Below are 22647 nucleotides of genomic sequence, written 5' to 3' on the forward strand. Positions count from 1 at the left end.
TAATTGTAATTATTTTGCACTATAGCCTATTTATTGCCTTACCTCCATAACTTGCTACATTTGCACACACTGTATATATATGTATTTCTGTTGTATTTTTGACTTTGTTTTGTTTTACCCCATATGTAACTCTGTGTTGTTGTTTTTAAATCGCACTGCTTTGCTTTATCTTGGCCAGGTCGCAGTTGTAAATGAGAACTTGTTCTCAACTGGTTTACCTGGTTAAATAAATTTTTTAAAAACACTCCAAACTCCACTATGGCCAAGACCAAAGAGCTGTCAAAGGACACCAGAAACAAAATTGTAGACCTGCACCAGGCTGGGAAGACTGAATCTGCAATAGGTAAGCAGCTTGGTTTGAAGAAATCAACTGTGGGAGCAATTATTAGGAAATGGAAGACGTACAAGACCACTGATAATCTCCCTCGATCTGGGGCTCCACGCAAGATCTCACCCCGTGGGGTCAAAATGATCACAAGAACGGTGAGCAAAAATCCCAGAACCACACGGGGGGACCTAGTGAATGACCTGCAGAGAGCTGGGACCAAAGTAACAAAGCCTACCATCAGTAACACACTACGCCGCCAGGGACTCAAATCCTGCAGTGCCAGACGTGTCCCCCTGCTTAAGCCAGTACATGTCCAGGCCCGTCTGAAGTTTGCTAGAGTGCATTTGGATGATCCAGAAGAGGATTGGGAGAATGTCATATGGTCAGATGAAACCAAAATATAACTTTTTGGTAAAAACTCAACTCGTCGTGTTTGGAGGACAAAGAATGCTGAGTTGCATCCAAAGAACACCATACCTACTGTGAAGCATGGGGGTGGAAACATCATGCTTTGGGGCTGTTTTTCTGCAAAGGGACCAGGACGACTGATCCGTGTAAAGGAAAGAATGAATGGGGCCATGTATCGTGAGATTTTGAGTGAAAACCTCCTTCCATCAGCAAGGGCATTGAAGATGAAACGTGGCTGGGTCTTTCAGCATGACAATGATCCCAAACACACCGCCCGGGCAACGAAGGAGTGGCTTCGTAAGAAGCATTTCAAGGTCCTGGAGTGGCCTAGCCAGTCTCCAGATCTCAACCCCATAGAAAATCTTTGGAGGGAGTTGAAAGTCCGTGTTGCCCAGCGACAGCCCCAAAACATCACTGCTCTAGAGGAGATCTGCATGGAGGAATGGGCCAAAATACCAGCAACAGTGTGTGAAAACCTTGTGAAGACTTACAGAAAACGTTTGACCTGTGTCATTGCCAACAAAGGGTATATAACAAAGTATTGAGAAACTTTTGTTATTGACCAAATACTTATTTTCCACCATAATTTGCAAATAAATTCATAAAAAATCCTACAATGTGATTTTCTGGATTTGTTTTCTCATTTTGTCTGTCATAGTTGACGTGTACCTATGATGAAAATTACAGGCCTCTCTCATCTTTTTAAGTGGGAGAACTTGCACAATTGGTGGCTGACTAAATACTTTTTTCCCCACTGTAAGATGTAGCCTAAGCCATGGGTCAAATCTGAATGTGCTATTATAACACCTTGCCACTCATTGTCATGTTTGGCTTGACAATGACAGCAATGGTGTTGGCAAGAGCATAAACAGATCTGGGAGCAGGTCTAGCGACGCCCAGTCACCCACCCTGGTCGCTGCTCTCTGAGGGGGAGTCTTCGTGTCTCAGGTAGAACCTGACCTCCTGCCTCCTGGGACCCCACTTCTGCAGGTGCTCATACATCAGGTAGTCAAAGGGGATCACTCTCTCTGGGGATGACCAGGAGAACAGAGTTAGAATATAGTTAGAATATATACAACACTAATAAGAAGATCACTCTCTATGGGAGGGAGAAGGAAACAGGAGTTATTCTTAGATACATAGACTTGGGTGATTATCTATTGCTGATTTTAAAGTGATACGGTGGGTTGATTGCCCCTCAGCCCTGATCATCATTAGAGATTAACTAAGTACTTTCTATTAATAGAATGGATAAACTACATAAGCCCCCACGGCTAAACTCTGGCACTGAAGCACTGCACTGGGTCGTGATGAAGAGAAATCCCTGTCTTCAGTAAAGAACCCATGAAAGTCAGGCCAACCTTATTGATAGGTAAGTACTGTATTTTCCCTCACTAAGGCATGTGTTCATGCGCTCCCTGGCCTGTACAGCCAGGTTAGGGCTGTGAAAACATTGAAGTAGAATTACTAGAACAGATTCCATTCAAGTCAACATTCTGTAATGGGTGGACCAGCAGCCATATTGAGTGTGCCCATGAGTGTACTGTCAAATTGCTGTCTGCAGTCTGAGCTTCAAAAACAAAAGTGCTGTGGTCTGAGGGTCTTTTTTCTGTTCCAGTAATTCTATTTCTATGTGACAACAGGGCCACAGGCTACATATGTAAACATGTCCCAGAGCCTGGAGGGTCATAGAGAGACATCCTGACCTACTTTCTACCCTGCCTCACTGTCTGTCTGGGTCTGGGACGTACAGGCTGCCTGAGACAAGGACATCATTGTTGTATGTCAGGGGCACACCACCGCTGCTTTTGTTCAGGGAGGGGAGTGGGTCATTAGCCAAGTAAAATATCTCAATGATGGCTGGATGTTAATGATGTCTGTTTGCTCGTACAGTGCCTTCAAAAAGTATTCACACACCTTGACTTTTTCAACATTTTGTTATGTTACAGCCTGAATTTAAAATGGATTAAATTGAGATATTTTTGTCACTGGCCTGCACACAATACTCCATAATGTCAAAGTGGAATTATGTTTGTCGAAATTTTTACAAATTAAATAAAAATGAAAAGCTGTCATTCAGTTGAATAGATTCATGCAAAACTTGGAAGAAGTCACTATAAAGTTTATTTTAAGAAAGTCATGAAGTAGAGGCAAATTATAAAAAATACAGTGCTTTGCTAAATATCTGTAAAGCTAAGATTTTCAAATTGTCACTTTGCTCAGTGCTTTTAGAGCTTGTCACAAAGCTCAACACCAGTCAGTCAGTGTTGCAATAAACCAGTCAGTTAGTTAATCCCAGAGGTTAGGGGTTGAAGATGAGGTTAGATAGGTTAGAGGTCAGAGGTTAAAGGTGAGAGCATCACTTACCTTTTCCCTTCCAGACCTCTGCCAGGTGACAGCCGTTCTCTCCGGCCTCCTTACAGAACTCCACCACATTCTTACAGGTGGTCTCTGGGGTGATGGGCACCTCCGTCAGCATCTGCTGGCTGTCACTCAGGTACACTGTCAGGATCATCTGCATGAGGTAGACATAGAGATATAGCTTGTCAAACATACTATATATCTCTGACAAGGCATAGCCTGGGCTCATACTGTATGTGCCTTAGCAAACTCTTCTATCGTAGTCATGAAGAGTTGGCTACAGCATATACATGCCTGGGATCAAGCTACTGACTGGGATCAGACTACTGGTAATATCGGATAAGTATCTATACAACATACATATGCCAGGAATTTGAATGCATGTAACCCAGAGAGGAAAGCTCTTGTATTACAGGAAATGTCCCCTTAGCTCTGGTTGCCCTCTAACCTTAATTTTCATTTCCATCAAATGCTTTGCCTCAAAGACAGAGGCAGTCAGGAAGAAGAGAGACTATTGAAGACTGAGCTGAGCTATAAACAGAGGAGAGATATTACAGGCAGACTGCTAAACCAACATGCTTAAAGTAAGAGTGATTTGGTGGCATCATGACAAGTTTGCTTCTGTTAGTGCCTACAACCTATTGGTAAATAAAAACAAGACAGATTATTGAAATTCCTAGCACTAAAGAAAAGAGGCAACATGAAGGTGTGTGTGTGTGTGTGTGTGTGTGTGTGTGTGTGTGTGTGTGTGTGTGTGTGTGTGTGTGTGCCTGTAATACAGTGTTTGCTGTCAGTAATGAGTACTAGGAAACCACATTTATGAATAGGATTTCCTGGTAAAACGAGAGGTGACGTCATCATTTCCAGATTGACAATTTGTAGTAAATGGAAATAGGGGATAATCTGCTAAATTTAGGTTTAATCTGCAAATGTGGGTTGCGGAATCCAAATATGTTCCTCTCTAAATGTCATGGCATACCCCCCTTCCTGCTGCAGCAGATACTTCCACTATAGGATTGACATAGACAGAGGTATTTATGCCCAACAGCTGCCTGACACTGGTCCCTTGGCCTGTATAAACCCTCTGCCTCCCCTCTGTGGTGGCTCAGCCCCATAAACATGTCTAAACCACAGACACACCGACCGAGACAAGCCCTGGAACGGGGCCACACGTCCCGTCCAAGATGTAAAGTCATCTCTCACTGCCACAGCACACACACACACACACACACACACACACAGACAGATTGAGAGGAGGAATTCTGTAAAGCTCAGATTACAACACAGACAGCGCTATAATAATCTGATTATGGAGGGTGTAAACATGTGTATGTCTGTGTCCATAGGGTGACAAGTGAAAACATACACCAGGAGAGAGTGAGAGTGAGAGAGAGAGAGAGAGAGAGAGAGAGAGAGAGAGAGAGACAGAGAGAGAGAGAGACAGAGAGAGAGAGAGAGAGAGAGAGAGAGACAGAGAGACAGAGAGAGAAAAAGAGAGAGAGAGAGAGAGAGAGAGAGAGGGAAGGTTATTTTGGGGGGGGGAAGGATAATCTATGTTTTTCTCCCTAGGGATTGGCCTGTGGTAGCCTTGACTATCCAGGGGAAAAACCACACAGGACGCTCCGAACCATTCTATCAAACAAGAACCAACCAACAAGGTTCAGAAAACCCAAACCAGTCCTTAATTCATCATCGCTGCTAAATATTCTCTTGACACACAGGAACAAGGTGTTCGCCAACACGCATACATCTGTGATCTACTCTGTCCTACGTCTCTTAATCTGCCCAGAGCTGCTGTTATCTCTCAATGAAAGGTCAGAAACCAGACAGAAAAAAAGCTAAAGAGTGGCTAACCCTACCTCTGCCTAATAGTATTACACAGTCAGTCACACTGAGCAGCCTACCACGAAAACACACGGAATGTTGTTTGTTCTATATAGGGGACCCAGCCAGCCACACACACAGTAACATGTTTACATTCATAATAAACTTTCACACAGTCAATTAACATTTTATATCTACAAAAAGAAACCACACATACGCCGAACACCTAGAATCTAATACCCTTGAACATTCAGTGCAAAAAGATACAATACGCATTCATATGCATCAGCAACATTCTGTACTCAAACACATACATACTGTGCCTTTCCTGTCTCCTCACCCGACCTACATTCATTCACTAACAAAAACATCAACCTCTTAAACATGAACAAACACTTAACAACTCCTTAAAACCATACAAGCACACTCTCCAGCTTCCCAAAATCACTCCTAGCCAGCTGTGGATGCCTTTTGCTATTTTAAGCAGCAGCACATAAGTACTGTCAGAGTCAGACCCAAAGTTGGACAGGACAGGACAGCGGCAGCGCCCACCTCCCAGTCAGGCTCCAGTCAGTCCAGTGCTACAGCAATAATCCTGTGTCTGTCTGTCTCTGTCTGTCTGTTCACCTTAGCCGCCCTGCATGGCGTCTTCCTGCCCTCCTTCCTCTGCTGCTGTGGCTGCGGCCCGGGACGGACCCTCTGGTGGAGCCAGGCCTTGTCCTTGGTTGCACTGACCAGACTGTGCAGCACCATGCTGAAGAACCTCTTCATAGAGCCGGAGGGAGAAGACTCGCACAGATAGACAGATGGACAGGAGGGCAGGCAGGGCTGAGAGAGACTCACTGCGTGTCTGTCTGTCTGTATGTGTGCGCGTGTCTCCAAGTGTGTGTGTGCGTGTGGGTGACCCCAAGCACAAGGCGGGAGAAGGGTAGGGGTGGGGGTGTCAGTGACTGAATGTGAGGAGCGTAGTCATGGTGGGGGTGGTGTAGGAAAGGGGTAGGGGTAACATAACGAGGCCGGCCCCCTTCAGAATGAGATTCCCTAGGAACAGGAACAGCCGTGGGGCTGAGAGAGATAAGAGGCGCCTGGTGACACTAACCAGACCAGGCTGTCACGGTCACAGGGCACCAATAGGAGGAACAGGACGCTTAGTGACCACAGACACATAAACATCCAGCAAAAAAACACACAGAGGCACACACACACACGCAGAGGCACACACACACACACACACACTCAGACTGTTCAAACGTTTTTTATCGTCTACAGTTCCAGCAGCCACACAACTTAAACCTGCTGAGGACAAACAACATTCAGAGAGCCTGATATAAAATAATTCCATTTGTAGAGAACAAATGATCCCATCCCATCTCATATTCTTCTTCTATTCCAATTCACTTGATATTTGGTCTGAGGAAGGGCAGGATGGATCTCCTGACTGATTTCTATGAAGCCCAAATATAATGTTTGTGCCAACAGCATCCCAGGCCTTGTCAACAATAAATCTGAGGACACAAAGCAGGCGTTGTCGCAGTGGGCCTGGAGCTGGGCTGACAGATGAACCACTGCCTGGAAACAGATCCCTGTGATGCACAGTTACCCTGTTACTCAGACCTGATCTACCAGGCAGAGATAGACAGTTTGTGTGAGTGTGAGTGTGTGTGTGTGTGTGTGTGTGTGTGTGCATGTGCATGCATTTGTGCATGTTTCCTTGCTTGCATGTGTGTATAACCCTCCTAATATCGACTTCTGACTCAGAGGCAGTCCTATGGGGCAAGATGTTTATAAACAAAGTGTCTTAAGCTCCTAAAAAGGAATACCCCCGAGGCATCGAACGAACCACATGAAAAGTAAAAAAATCATTAGAGAGATTTGAGATACAGTATCTCCTTATCAGTGGATGGACTTGCAACATGCCTGTTGGGTGGAATACATAGTGTGTGTGCACTACTTTTAAGCAGGTCCCACAGTCCCAGGACAGACAACAGAGATAAGAACCCAAACTGCAGACAGACAGTGTGAGGTTTCAGAGTCAGACACATCGGGACCAACCCGGACCAACCAACCGACACCTGATTTAGTGTCCTGGCTGGCTCCCCTGTGCAGAACAGAACAGTCAATAAAGTATCCATAGCAACCACTGTGTCTGTGGAAACATGCTTGCCTGGCACCCCTAGAAAAGATCCCAGACACAGTCCTGTTCTTCCAGAGATTGGGGAAGTTGAACACAGGACATGACTGTAAACAACGCTCTCCATCCTCAGTCTATTCAATGGAGCTGACAGGTTACGTTTTTATAAGGTGAGGATCTGAACCTAGTTTTTTTTGGTTCGGATTTATAGCTTTCTCTGTGATGTTATGGAACCCTGCCTTGGAGCAGCTGATAGAGACTAGCACTGTCTGCTCCATGTTCTGCTACAAACAAAAATGTACTTTATCCTCTAGTTAGAGAGATCATGGTTGTGTTGAATTCCATTTCAATTCAGTCAGTAAACAAAAATTCTAAATCCAATTTTCCTCTTGTGATTTTCCCCCCAATTGGAATTGGAATTTCACTTTACTTCCTTAATGGACTGAATTGAAATGGCATTGACCCCAAACCTGAGAGAGACACATCAATACAAATGGCACATGGCAGGGCAGGAGTCATAACAACAACAGCTCCCGGCAGCTCGACTACACAGTGATGTCATGCGTCACTTACACTAATGAGAGCTGAGGAGGAGATTTTTAGACTGCCCTGATATGATCGAGGCAGAGAAGAAGGAGGAGGGGGACTCTCACTATAACATCAACAGTAAGTCAGTAAAGTAAACAGGCTAAGTCTTTGTAAGCCTACAACTGGCTTCTGGTCAAGTCATGAGATGAGATGGCAGAGTACAAAATGGCTCACGATCAAAATCAGCCAGTTGACTACTTGATCCGGGCTGAGTGAATAGAGGGCTCTGAACTTCATCATTGGCTTGTAACGCTGGCATTGTACTAGGTTATATGCTATTGGTTGTGATGTTTATAATACTCTCACTCCCAATGATAATTCATGTACAACCCAGTCTATTTTCCATGGAGGTTCAGCAGCTCAAAATAAGACTTAGAATAATCCTTAGTCCACTAGCAGTGTTTTTCCTGACTATTCCACCCATATTCTAAACTCAGGTGTCTGTTTAAAAGCTATGAGGGGTTGTAAATCAAGGGAATAGGGAGGGAGTAAGTTTAATGGAGAGATGGGAGGACTGCCTTAGTACAGTTGGACTATAGGGGCGAGGAGAAGGGTTTGAGGGAGAGATAGGAGGACTGCCTTAGTACAGTTGGACTATAGGGGTGAGGAGAAGGGTTTGAGGGAGAGATAGGAGGACTGCCTTAGTACAGGTGGACTATAGGGGTGAGGAGAAGGGTTAAAGGGAGAGATAGGAAGACTACCTTAGTACAGTTGGACTATAGGGGTGAGGAGAAGGGTTTCAGGGAGAGATAGGAGGACTGCCTTAGTACAGTTGGACTATAGGGGCGAGGAGAAGGGTTTGAGGGAGAGATAGGAGGACTGCCTTAGTACAGTTGGACTATAGGGGCGAGGAGAAGGGTTTGAGGGAGAGATAGGAGGACTGCCTTAGTACAGTTGGACTATAGGGGCAAGGAAAAGGGTTTGAGGGAGAGATGGGAGGACTGCCTTAGTACAGTTGGACTATATGGGCGAGGAGAAGGGTTTGAGGGAGAGATAGGAGGACTGCCTTAGTACAGTTGGACTATAGGGGCAAGGAAAAGGGTTTGAGGGAGAGATGGGAGGACTGCCTTAGTACAGTTGGACTATAGGGGCGAGGAGAAGGGTTTGAGGGAGAGATAGGAGGACTGCCTTAGTACAGTTGGACTATAGGGGCGAGGAGAAGGCTTTGAGGGAGATAGGAGGACTGCCTTAGTACAGTTGGACTATAGGAGCGAGGAGAAGGGTTTGAGGGAGAGTTGGAGGACTGCCTTAGTACAGTTGGACTATAGGGGCGAGGAGAAGGGTATGAGGGAGAGATAGGAGGACTGCCTTAGTACAGTTGGACTATAGGGGTGAGGAGAAGGGTTAAATTGAGAGATAGGAGGACTGCCTTAGTACAGTTGGACTATAGGGGCGAGGAGAAGGATTAAATGGAGAGATAGGAGGACTGCCTTAGTACAGTTGGACTATAGGGGCGAGGAGAAGGGTTTGAGGGAGAGATGGGAGGACTGCCTTAGTACAGTTGGACTATAGGGGCGAGGAGAATGGTTTGAGGGAGAGATAGGAGGACTGCCTTAGTACAGTTGGACTATAGGGGCAAGGAAAAGGGTTTGAGGGAGAGATGGGAGGACTGCCTTAGTACAGTTGGACTATAGGGGCGAGGAGAAGGGTTTGAGGGAGAGATAGGAGGACTGCCTTAGTACAGTTGGACTATAGGGGCGAGGAGAAGGCTTTGAGGGAGATAGGAGGACTGCCTTAGTACAGTTGGACTATAGGAGCGAGGAGAAGGGTTTGAGGGAGAGTTGGAGGACTGCCTTAGTACAGTTGGACTATAGGGGCGAGGAGAAGGGTATGAGGGAGAGATAGGAGGACTGCCTTAGTACAGTTGGACTATAGGGGTGAGGAGAAGGGTTAAATTGAGAGATAGGAGGACTGCCTTAGTACAGTTGGACTATAGGGGCGAGGAGAAGGATTAAATGGAGAGATAGGAGGACTGCCTTAGTACAGTTGGACTATAGGGGCGAGGAGAAGGGTTTGAGGGAGAGATGGGAGGACTGCCTTAGTACAGTTGGACTATAGGGGCGAGGAGAAGGGTTTGAGGGAGAGATAGGAGGACTGCCTTAGTACAGTTGGACTATAGGGGCGAGGAGAAGGCTTTGAGGGAGATAGGAGGACTGCCTTAGTACAGTTGGACTATAGGAGCGAGGAGAAGGGTTTGAGGGAGAGTTGGAGGACTGCCTTAGTACAGTTGGACTATAGGGGCGAGGAGAAGGGTATGAGGGAGAGATAGGAGGACTGCCTTAGTACAGTTGGACTATAGGGGTGAGGAGAAGGGTTAAATTGAGAGATAGGAGGACTGCCTTAGTACAGTTGGACTATAGGGGCGAGGAGAAGGATTAAATGGAGAGATAGGAGGACTGCCTTAGTACAGTTGGACTATAGGGGCGAGGAGAAGGGTTTGAGGGAGAGATGGGAGGACTGCCTTAGTACAGTTGGACTATAGGGGCGAGGAGAATGGTTTGAGGGAGAGATAGGAGGACTGCCTTAGTACAGTTGGACTATAGGGGCGAGGAGAAGGGTTTGAGGGAGATAGGAGGACTGCCTTAGTACAGTTGGACTATAGGGGTGAGGAGAAGGGTTAAATTGAGAGATAGGAGGACTGCCTTAGTACAGTTGGACTATAGGGGCGAGGAGAAGGGTTTGAGGGAGATAGGAGGACTGCCTTAGTACAGTTGGACTATAGGGGCGAGGAGAAGGGTTTGAGGGAGAGATAGGAGGACTGCCTTAGTACAGTTGGATTATAGGAGCGAGGAGAAGGGTTTGAGGGAAATAGGAGGACTGCCTTAGTACAGTTGGACTATAGGGGCGAGGAGAAGGGTTAAAAGGAGAGATAGGAGGACTGCCTTAGTACAGTTGGACTATAGGGGCGAGGAGAAGGGTTTGAGGGAGAGATAGGAGGACTGCCTTAGTACAGTTGGACTATAGGGGTGAGGAGAAGGGTTTGAGGGAGAGATAGAAGGACTGCCTTAGTACAGTTGGACTATAGGGGTGAGGAGAAGGGTTTGAGGGAGATAGGAGGACTGCCTTAGTACAGTTGGACTATAGGGGTGAGGAGAAGGGTTTGAGGGAGATAGGACTGCCTTAGTACAGTTGGACTATAGGGGCGAGGAGAAGGGTTTGAGGGAGATAGGAGGACTGCCTTAGTACAGTTGGACTATAGGGGCGAGGAGAAGGGTTTGAGGGAGAGATAGGAGGACTGCCTTAGTACAGTTGGACTATAGGAGCGAGGAGAAGGGTTAAAGGGAGAGATAGGAGGACTGCCTTAGTACAGTTGAACTATATGGGCGAGGAGAAGGGTTTGAGGGAGAGATGGGAGGACTGCCTTAGTACAGTTGGACTATAGGGGCGAGGAGAATGGTTTGAGGGAGAGATAGGAGGACTGCCTTAGTACAGTTGGACTATAGGGGCGAGGAGAAGGGTTTGAGGGAGATAGGAGGACTGCCTTAGTACAGTTGGACTATAGGGGCGAGGAGAAGGGTTAAATTGAGAGATAGGAGGACTGCCTTAGTACAGTTGGACTATAGGGGCGAGGAGAAGGGTTAAATGGAGAGATAGGAGGACTGCCTTAGTACAGTTGGACTATAGGGGCGAGGAGAAGGGTTTGAGGGAGAGATGGGAGGACTGCCTTAGTACAGTTGGACTATAGGAGCGAGGAGAAGGCTTTGAGGGAGATAGGAGGACTGCCTTAGTACAGTTGGACTATAGGGGCGAGGAGAAGGGTTAAAAGCCCTTCTGATAACCAGGTGGCGAATCGCATCTCTGCATGTCTGGCAGACATATCAGTATGGATGACGGATCACCACCTCAAGCTGAACCTTGGCAAGACGGAGCTGCTCTTCCTCCCGGGGAAGGACTGCCCGTTCCATGATCTCGCCATCACGGTTGACAACTCCATTGTGTCCTCCTCCCAGAGTGCGAAGAGCCTTGGCGTGACCCTGGACAACACCCTGTCGTTCTCCGCTAACATCAAGGCGGTGACCCGATCCTGCAGGTTCATGCTCTACAACATTCGGAGAGTACGACCCTGCCTTACACAGGAAGCGGCACAGGTCCTAATCCAGGCACTTGTCATCTCCCGTCTGGATTACTGCAACTCGCTGTTGGCTGGGCTCCCTGCCTGTGCCATTAAACCCCTACAACTCATCCAGAATGCCGCAGCCCGTCTGGTGTTCAACCTTCCCAAGTTCTCTCACGTCACCCCGCTCCTCCGCACACTCCACTGGCTTCCAGTTGAAGCTCGCATCTGTTACAAGACCATGGTGCTTGCCTATGGAGCTGTGAGGGGATCGGCACCTCTGTACCTTCAGGCTCTGATCAGTCCCTACATCCAAACGAGGGCATTGCGTTCATCCACCTCTGGCCTGCTGGCTCCCCTTCCTCTGCGGAAGCATAGTTCCCGCTCAGCCCAGTCAAAACTGTTCGCTGCTCTGGCACCCCAATGGTGGAACAAGCTCCCTCATGACGCCAGGACAGCGGAGTCACTCACCACCTTCCGGAGACATTTGAAACCCCACCTCTTTAAGGAATACCTGGGATAGGATAAAGTAATCCTTCTACCCCCCCCCCCCCCCCCCCTAAAAAAAAAAAAAAAAAAAAGATATTGTAAAGTGGTTATCCCACTGGCTATAGGGTGAATGCACCTATTTGTAAGTCGCTCTGGATAAGAGCGTCTGCTAAATGACGTAAATGTAAATGTAAATGTAAAAGGAGAGATAGGAGGACTGCCTTAGTACAGTTGGACTATAGGGGCGAGGAGAAGGGTTTGAGGGAGAGATAGGAGGACTGCCTTAGTACAGTTGGACTATAGGAGCGAGGAGAAGGGTTTGAGGGAGAGTTGGAGGACTGCCTTAGTACAGTTGGACTATAGGGGCGAGGAGAAGGGTTTGAGGGAGAGATAGGAGGACTGCCTTAGTACAGTTGGACTATAGGGGCGAGGAGAAGGCTTTGAGGGAGACAGGAGGACTGCCTTAGTACAGTTGGACTATAGGAGTGAGGAGAAGGGTTTGAGGGAGAGTTGGAGGACTGCCTTAGTACAGTTGGACTATAGGGGCGAGGAGAAGGGTATGAGGGAGAGATAGGAGGACTGCCTTAGTACAGTTGGACTATAGGGGTGAGGAGAAGGGTTTGAGGGAGAGATAGGAGGACTGCCTTAGTACAGTTGGACTATAGGGGCGAGGAGAAGGGTTTGAGGGAGAGATAGGAGGACTGCCTTAGTACAGTTGGATTATAGGAGCGAGGAGAAGGGTTTGAGGGAAATAGGAGGACTGCCTTAGTACAGTTGGACTATAGGGGCGAGGAGAAGGGTTAAAAGGAGAGATAGGAGGACTGCCTTAGTACAGTTGGACTATAGGGGCGAGGAGAAGGGTTTGAGGGAGAGATAGGAGGACTGCCTTAGTACAGTTGGACTATAGGGGTGAGGAGAAGGGTTTGAGGGAGAGATAGAAGGACTGCCTTAGTACAGTTGGACTATAGGGGCGAGGAGAAGGGTTTGAGGGAGATAGGAGGACTGCCTTAGTACAGTTGGACTATAGGGGTGAGGAGAAGGGTTTGAGGGAGATAGGACTGCCTTAGTACAGTTGGACTATAGGGGCGAGGAGAAGGGTTTGAGGGAGATAGGAGGACTGCCTTAGTACAGTTGGACTATAGGGGCGAGGAGAAGGGTTTGAGGGAGAGATAGGAGGACTGCCTTAGTACAGTTGGACTATAGGAGCGAGGAGAAGGCTTTGAGGGAGATAGGAGGACTGCCTTAGTACAGTTGGACTATAGGGGCGAGGAGAAGGGTTAAAGGGAGAGATAGGAGGACTGCCTTAGTACAGTTGAACTATATGGGCGAGGAGAAGGGTTTCAGGGAGAGATAGGAGGACTGCCTTAGTACAGTTGGACTATAGGGGCGAGGAGAAGGGTTGTAGGGAGAGATGGGAGGACTGCCTTAGTACAGTTGGACTATATGGGCGAGGAGAAGGGTTTCAGGGAGAGATAGGAGGACTGCCTTAGTACAGTTGGACTATAGGGGCGAGGAGAAGGGTTGTAGGGAGAGATGGGAGGACTGCCTTAGTACAGTTGGACTATAGGGGCGAGGAGAAGGGTTTGAGGGAGAGATGGGAGGACTGCCTTAGTACAGTTGGACTATAGGGGAGAGGAGAAGGGTTTGAGGGAGAGTTAGGAGGACTGCTTTAGTACAGTTTGACTATAAGGGCGAGGAGAAGGGTTTGAGGGTTTGAGGGAGAGATAGGAGGACTGCTTTAGTACAGTTGGACTATAGGGGCGAGCGAGAGGGGCTTGTGCAAAGCTGAAAGCTCATCCGGTGTGGGAAATTACCCAGGAATTCAGCCATCTCACCCAACCTCTGTGACGCACAGCGAGGCCGTCCCACACCGCGAGGATGTACCACATCATCACAATCCACAGGCTAATCCCTTCCGTCATTGAAACAGCAATTGACTGACTCTCTCTCTCTCTCCAGCCTGGTCTCCTCTCCACGCAGCCGCAGGAGGGAGTTGACAATCTGCGACATAATGATGACATACTACACCACACAGTCGAGTGCAGAAGTAAAATTGGAAGTCAATTGATAATGACAGGATAACCACAGGACAGAAAACAGTACTAATCTGCATAGTTAAACGTGCTTGAAAGGCTAAAGCAACCTATTAGGGGGAAATAGTATTATAATATCAAGGAAAACATTCATGACAGAAAACATCCAATATAATCAAATGATTACAAAATGTAATCGATTTACTCGCAGGATTTGCTGTGATTAATCACAATTAAGCGCAAATTCAGAATTGACTCAAATTGAGCTTTAATGTAAGATTTTTTATACAAAAAGCATTACAATAATATTGACATCTTGAGTTTGTCCAAAGTAACGGTTAGCAAAATCTGGTAAATTAATAAAGCACACTCTTTAACCTCCATGTCAACGTGTTTTGACATTGCATTGTTGTCTTTAACTATATAGATTATGTATTTTGGATGTTTTCAGTGTATTTTGATTCCTTTCAGACAATTTGATTTATTGCACTATTTTTTGTTACAAAAGTAGCTATGAAATTCAGAACTTTCAGCCCACTTCCCTGCCTCACTAATTATAGAACTCAAAAATTGCACAATGAGCAAAAGCCAGTTAGCAGGCATGAGGAGAGCCATGTTGGAGCCGGGTGTGTGTATGTGTTCTTTCCTACACTGACATCAGCTACTGGTGGACTGACACTGACAGGGAGGTTACAGGTCATGGTGAATATGCGTCACTGTGTGGGTGATCACCAGGATTGCCTGTCTGTCAATGTTGTGTGGGGATCTCATGCATGGATCAGTGGTGTATTAAGTGATGTTCAATCATAGTATAAAACTGATATTGCAATGATTTGTCTCATTCACCGCCTTCTCACACTCACACACAAAAGGTGGATGAAAGGATTAAAAAAGGAAATTGGAATTGATGGGAGTACTGTAGCTCATCCACTACTCAAATTTGCAGACTCACAATCCATATGTAGCCTAAAGTTAATTATATATTTTTTATTAGAGTTCATTTGTTCCAAGCTATTCATTCCACAGGCATTTATTCATTCTAACCACAGTCTATTTCCAAGACCTCTAAAAATTGAACAATTATATATTCTCTTCTATTCCTATCTGATTACTTTTACTTACCGGCATCATGACTGCAGTCAATCAAGAAATATGTTTATTCCAGCCAATCTCTTGGAGTAACTCGCTCCTCTTGTCTTCCTTCTTTGCCTCCCCTAGCCTATGTTGCCTGACAGGCTGGTCCGAATAATGGATCCGTAGAATCTGCGTCCCGCTCCAGAATCAGATGTAATGGTCCTAAAGCAACTATGCTTGATCCCACAGAGATAGACACAGACGATGAAGACGAAGTGGGTCACGGCACGCAATAGTCACAGAACACACAGCCTAGTTGGGAGGCATGTTGTTTCAGGGAATTTGCTGCTAAACGTTACGCTGTAATGACAGTGACTGAACGAGTGCACGCCACAAATAATTCGCCGATTGCCTTTACAAGGTTCGACTGTCAACCCGCGCGCTCTAATATGTAGGATAATCCAAGGACAGGACACGGACTGGGACAGACCAAGTCCGCTAAAAAAATGTTTTAACAAAGATGATTGCGTTGATCTTGGCTCTCTAACGTTGACTTCATATCAAGGAAAAAAATTGACATGTCAAATCAATTCCTACCACAACAATGTTAGTTTGACTTTCAAACCCAGACTGGTCTCATAGACTAGACATAACATATTAAAAGTAAATCCAATACACATTAGTATATGTTACGCTTGGTATGGTTCCATAAAATGGAAGGTTACTTAACGCAAAAACTAAAGGAGTGTGGTTGGGTAGGCCAATGTGAACATCTAGCAACCCAAAGGTTGCTTGTTTGAATCTCATCATGGACAATTTTAGCAACTACTTACTACGTTTTAGCTACTTTGCTAAAACGATTGCGTGTTCGAATGTCATCACGGACAACTTTAGCGTTTTAGCTAATTAACAACTTTGCAACTACTTAATACGTTTTTGCTACTTTGCAACTACTTAGCAAGTTGGCTAACACTTTCCCTAACCTTAACACTTCGAACACACCGACTGTGATTGCGTTTTGGTACACCAGAAGTGCGTTCATTTCCAATGGAACGCTGCGTTTGCCTTGCATCATTGCGTTGCAGTGCGTTCTGTGTGGTGCATACGTTGGATTTATGGAACGTATTCGTCAAACTGTATGTGTAAACGGGTTGACAGAAATGCAGAAGGTGAATGTTGAAATTTTGTTGCACACATATCTAGATGATGCTGCACACTATTTTGCCAAAGATGCAGTCGGTGTGTTCATAGCGTAACCCTTTTAGCGTTAGCCACCTAGCTAACGTTAGCCAGAACAAATTGGAATTCGTAACATATCATACGAATTTCCAAATTTGCAACATATTATACGAATTGCAATTCATAACATATCATGCTAAATGGAGTGTCTCGGATTTATATACAAAAATCTAAATAGAACAGAACAAACTGTTTTAAATACACAAGATAATGCAACCCACTCTCCATCAGCAGGGGACAAATGTCAATGACAGGCATGCTTCACACAGAGAGGAGAGGAATGATAATACTGTACTGTTCTATTTTGAGGTTGATGCACAAAAATATACTGATAAACCTCATCAAATAAGCTACCAGAGTATTTGTCCTTGTTGTTTTAACTCTAAACCAAGTTTGTCTGCATGAAAGCAGTTTCAAAACAAGGATGATGCAGCTTTAAATGGTACGTCAGTGTCATCTTGTGTCCATACTGTGAAATTAGTTGCTTGCAATAATGTATCTAAATACAGCAGCCTAAATAAATAGATAGGCCTTTATCTATAGTTAGTTGCAGGGGAGGATAAACTATTTATTGGATAATTCAGCAGGTCTGACAAAAAACATGAATTCATAAAATGAATGTGAATTATTTAATTTAGGTTTTCTTTTTCTTTGTAATTGTTTAGTTGAAGGGTGTACAGGTACAATATTCATGTCAGTTTACACACTTAGTTTTTGTACCACAATAATAAAATTGGTATGTAAAGAAAAATAAACAAAAAATGGTGAGCCTACACCCCCAACTCCCTATCACATTTCCCCAAGCCCAACATGTCTCTGTCCAACCCCCGCATATATTTTTTGCGGCAGTGCTGCCTGCCAGCAGTAATCGCCTCTGATTGATTGAGAGATTCAATAAACTGTCATCGTTAAATAACATAGTAGATGCAGTGAACAGTTGGGAGCTGTGAGTTGATGGTTTGGATTACGGGACGCCAAGGTCATATTTTTCGATATTCTGTTCCAGTTAAAGGGTTGTTCAGATTCACTTAGATCTGTGGGCCATACTTTTTTAATGGCTAGCTCAGAATATGAGCTTTCAAAAGTTGTTTAAATATTATAGAGATCAGTCCTTTTGGGAGCCCAGATCCTTTATTTATAAATCCCATCATTAGATGGTTTGGTAGTTGGGTTTTCCAAGGGACTCCTTAGGCCAGCATAGCTGACCTAAGTTTTAAATATAGAAAAAAGCAGTTGCCTGGTAATGTGCATGTGTCTTTCAAATCTTTAAATGTTCTCAAACCATTACTGTCCATGATATCGGCAAGGATACGGATTCCACATTTGTACCATTGGGAGGATGCAAAAGGCCGCCCTCCAGATCGCAAGGCATTATTGTGAAATAATGGAGTATGGGCATGCTATTTTGATTCCCAGTTACAAAGTTTTTTGATTTTGCGCCAAAATAGAAATTGTGTGAGCAGTAATAGGACGAAAGCGTAGTTTAGGGATATATCAGTGAAGACCACCTCTTCCAGGGCAATTGTAGACACCATATTTCTCTCTATTCTCAGCCAGGGGTCGGAAGAATCATGTCTAAACCAATTTAGGATGTGGCTAAATGCTAGTGCCTGGAAATACAATTTAAAGTTTGGTACAGATAGTCCTTCTACATATTTCCCTCTTTGTAAGTTTGTTAATTTTATCGGGGATCGCTTACCTTACCATATACATTTTTAAACGCACCATGCATTTTATCCCAATAGCCAAAAGGGAAAGACATGGGAAGCATTAAACTACAGACATTCGGCCGTGGCAATATATTCATTTTGACAATAGATATTCTGCCGGTTAAAGCAACTGGGATATTAGTCCATCTACTGAGGTCGGATTGAATTGATGTGAGCGTTCTGTTAAAGGTTCTGGCAATGGTTTTATCTAAGGAAGGAAATACACTAAAAAAACAAAAGTATGTGGACACCCCTTAAAATTAGTGGATTTGGCTATTTCGGCCACCCTCGTTGCTGACAGGTGTATAAAATCGAGCACACCGCCATGCAATCTCCATAAACAAACATTGGCAGTAGAATGGCCTTACTGAAGAGCTCAGTGACTTTCAATGTGGCACCGTCATAGGATGCATCCTTTCCAACAAGTCAGTTCGTCACATTTCTACCCTGCTAGAGCTGCCCCGGTCAACTGTAAGTGCTGTTATTGTGAAGTGGAAATGTCTAGGAGCAACAACGCCTCAGCCGCGAAGTGGTAGGCCACAAAAGCTCACAGAATGGGACCACCGAGTGCTGAATCGTCTGTCCTGGGTTGCAACACTTACTACCGAGTTCCAAACTGCCTCTGGAAGCAGCGTCAGTACAATAACAGTTCGTTGGTAGCTTCATGAAATGGGTTTCCATGGCTGAGCAGCCGCACACAAGACTAAGATCACCATGCGCAATGCCAAGCGTCGGCTGGAGTGGTGTAAAGCTCGTGGCCATTGGACTCTGGAGCAGTGGAAACACGTTCTCTGGAGTGATGAATCACGCTACACCATCTGGCAGTCCAACGGACAAATCTGGGTTTGGCGGATGCCAGGAGAACGCTACCTGCCCGAATGCATAGTGCCAACTGTAAAGTTTGGTGGAGGAGGAATAATGGTATGGGGCTGTTTTTCATGGTTCAGGCTAGGCCCCTTAGTTCCAGTGAAGGGAAATCTTAACGCTACAGCATACAATTACATTCTAGACGATGCTGTGCTTCCAAATTTGTGGCAACAGTTTGGGGAGGCCCGTTCCTGTTTCAGCATGACAATGCCCCTGTGCACAAAGCGAGGTCCATACAGAAATGGTTTGTCGAGATTGATTAACTGGAACGCTGACCGTGAGCCAGGCCTAATCGCCCAACATCAGTGCCCGACCTCACTAATGCTCTTGTGGCTGAATGGAAGCAAGTCCCCCGCAGCAATGTTCCAACATCTAGTGGAAAGCCTTCCCAGAAGAGTGGAGGCTGTTATAGCAGCAAAGGGGGACCAACTCCATATTAATGCCCATGATTTTGGATGAGATGTTCGACAAGCAGGTGTCCACATACTTTTAGTCATGTATTGTATATCTACTCCCAAATATTTCAAATGGGAAAAGACTGGAATTCCATAAATAGAGATAGAGTCCTCCATCGGTGTCCTGAGAGGAAGGAGGGCTGATTTGGTTAGATACATTTTATAACTTGAGATTAATTGAATTGATCTATGATCTTCAATGTGTTTGGTAGCGATTGAGATACAGTCATGTGAAAAAGTAAGTACACCCCCTGGAAAGTTGTCTTTTTTTTAAACATATTTGGACAGATGGATATGTAATCTTCATTTCAACACTATTGACAGATAAAGGTAACCTAATTTAACAAATGAAAGATTATACTTTGCAATCATTTATTCAACAGAAATGCAATTCCATATTGCGGAAAAAACAAGTACACCCCTAGCTTCAATAGCTTGTGTTGCCCCCTTTGGCTGAAATAACTTAATGTAGACATTTCTTGAAACTGTCTATCAGTCTCTTACATCGACTGGGAGGAATTTTTGCCCCCTCTTCTTTACAGTACTGCTTCAACTGTGTCATGTTCGAGGGCTTTCTTGCATGCACGGCCCGCTTCAAGTCCCCCCACAGCATTTCCATAGGATTGAGATCTGGGCTTTGACTCGGCCATTCCATAACCCTCCATTTCTTATTTTTGAGCCATTATGTTGTAGCTTGCTTTTGTGTTTTGGATCATTGTCCTGTTGCAAGATCCATGTTCGGTTCAGCTTCAGCTATTTGACAGATGGCCTCACATTCTCCTCAAGAAGTCTTTGGTACAATATAGAATTCATGGTTGACTCAATGATGGCAAGTTGGCCAGGCCCTGAGGCAGCAAAGCAGCCCCAAACCATAATGTTCAAAGGCAGTGTTTCGTTTCGCCAAACATGGCGTCTGGCATTGCGGCCAAACAACTCCACCTTTGACTCATCTGTCCAGAGCACATTGTTCCAGTAGTTTTGGTCTTTACCCAGGTGTTGTCTGGCAAACGTCAGTCGTGTCTTGATATTATTTTTTGAGAGCATAGGCTTCTTCCTTCCTGACCTCCCATGTAGGCCAAGTTTGTGCAGTCTCATTCTGACAGTTGATTGTGGCAAGCGAGGCCTGTAGATCCCTTTATGTTACCCTGGGGTTCTTAGAGACTTCTATGAGCATCTTTCAGTCAGCTCTTGGGCTGAATTTTGTGGGACAACCTGTCCTAGGTAGATTGCAAGTGGTCTGGAATTTTCTCCATTTGTAGATGAGCCGTCGAACAGTGGAATGATGTACTTCGAATTGCTTGGAAATGGATTTGTAACCCCTCCCAGACTCATGGGCATCAATAATCTTTCTTCTGAGGGCCTCGGTAGGTCTTTTGATCTTGGCATGATGTGTTACCACACACCCATATGGTTAAGACCAAACCAGACCAAGTTTCTAATCTTTATGGAAGGCTGGACCCTCCTTAGTTTCTCTCTAATGATTTTCAAATCATTTGCACCTGTTTTGGTGCACCTGATTCTAATTTTAGCCATTTTATGTGATGGTAAAGGTAGGGGTGTACAAACTTTTTCCGCATAAGGAAAAGGCATTTTGGTTTATTTTAATTGCATAACATTTTCAACGGTTTTTGTTTTGTGTGATTTGTTAAATTGGGTTACCTTTATCAATGAATGTGGTGGGAATTTAGCTCAAATATCCATGTGTCCAAATATGAAGGGGGTGTACTCTGTTCTATGTGTGCTATTTCTATGTTTCCCATTCTTAAGTTTCGTTTTTGCGTATTTTTCTTTCGGTTTAGCACACCAGCTTCAAACACCTGAAAATACAATATTTTTGGTTATGTAAAATATATTTCACAGCAGTTTAGATGGTACAATGATTCTCTACACTATACCTGCTTGTTTTGTATTGCAATTTTAAGTGCTTAATACTATGTACAAAATAAATTAAATAAGATGGTATGTGCAAGAAATGCAGTCTATAATCTAGATCTTCACAATAATTAATCGTGGCCTGTAGGCCAAATCCTCCCTGGGAGATCAATTCAGCAACATAAACGGAGGGGACAGCCATGAACAGGAAGGAAAAAAACGAACAAAAGGGAATTGTGTGATAGCTATTATTTTTGCAGGTGACCTAAATTATACATTCGATAAGATTGACAGAGGTAGTAATGAAAAAGGCATATTTAGGGAGCCTCCAAAGAGGCAGAAAAATGTAATCTCTACAAATGATTTACAGGACACCTGGAGATTATTATTCCCAACTACAAAATACTATTCCTTTTTTTCTCAAAGTAAGAAAAGCTATTCAAGAATTGACTACATTTATATTTCCAAAAATGCACTCAACAATTTACTGGATTAAAAAATTCATGATATAGTGATATCGGATCATTCTCCGGTATCATGTTTAATTACACCAATAGAAAATACACTTAGCGACAGAATTTGGAGAATGAACAGAGCACATCTTCTGTACCCAAAATGTATTAAATACGTAAATGAAAAAATACAAACCTTTACCATTACAAATGTAGACATAGAGGACAGACAAAAGCCGACCCCCGATATAATTTGGGATGCCTTTAAGGCGTACATTAGGGGGATGATAATCTCACACTCAGCAAATGTTAAATCTGATTTAGAAATTTAAATTAAAGAAAAATAAATCACTATCTTAGAAAAAGCCCATAAAAAATCTTGAGAAAGGAAAATGTTATGTTTGTGCTTTTCTAATAACCAATACGACCGTGTTCATGCAAGTGACTGATTGATCATGCCTGGGAGGAATCCTCACTATCAGTATACAATTTGGCAGTACGCCCAGAAAATTGTTTTGAGAACGGAAAAGGATATCTCCGTTTCAAGGTCTCAGCTTGGAGAGAAGAAGCCTCGTGAGGTATTGGTCAGTCACATGCATGAACCAACCGTTAATGATGAATTAATTATGAATAATTAATAAGCTAAATCATGCAAATATAACTTGTCTGTGTAAGCAGTATATAAGAGAACTAACGGGACTGCCACATTGGAGCTCACTTCAGACCATGACTAAGTTTGACTGTGACCTCTCCAGCTTGCTGT

General features: G+C 44.6%; 1 protein-coding gene across 1 annotated transcript in view; it reads right to left on the reverse strand.

Annotated features, from left to right (window-relative positions):
* The window catches only part of LOC311145499 (apoptosis-stimulating of p53 protein 1-like), a 37640-nt gene extending 31820 nt beyond the window's left edge, over positions 1 to 5820 (reverse strand). Inside the window, exons 1-3 of the mRNA XM_084181752.1 lie at positions 5549 to 5820; positions 3104 to 3251; positions 1645 to 1764 (exon numbers count right to left, since the gene is read on the reverse strand). Of these exons, the coding sequence (XP_084037878.1) occupies positions 1645 to 1764; positions 3104 to 3251; positions 5549 to 5692 (412 nt within the window). The 5' untranslated portion in view covers positions 5693 to 5820. The remainder of the gene's footprint in view (positions 1 to 1644; positions 1765 to 3103; positions 3252 to 5548) is intronic.
* Between the last annotated feature and the right edge of the window lie 16827 nt (positions 5821 to 22647).

The sequence above is a fragment of the Coregonus lavaretus genome (assembly GCF_964263955.1).
Source record: "Coregonus lavaretus genome assembly, chromosome: 18".
Lineage (NCBI taxonomy): Eukaryota > Metazoa > Chordata > Actinopteri > Salmoniformes > Salmonidae > Coregonus > Coregonus lavaretus.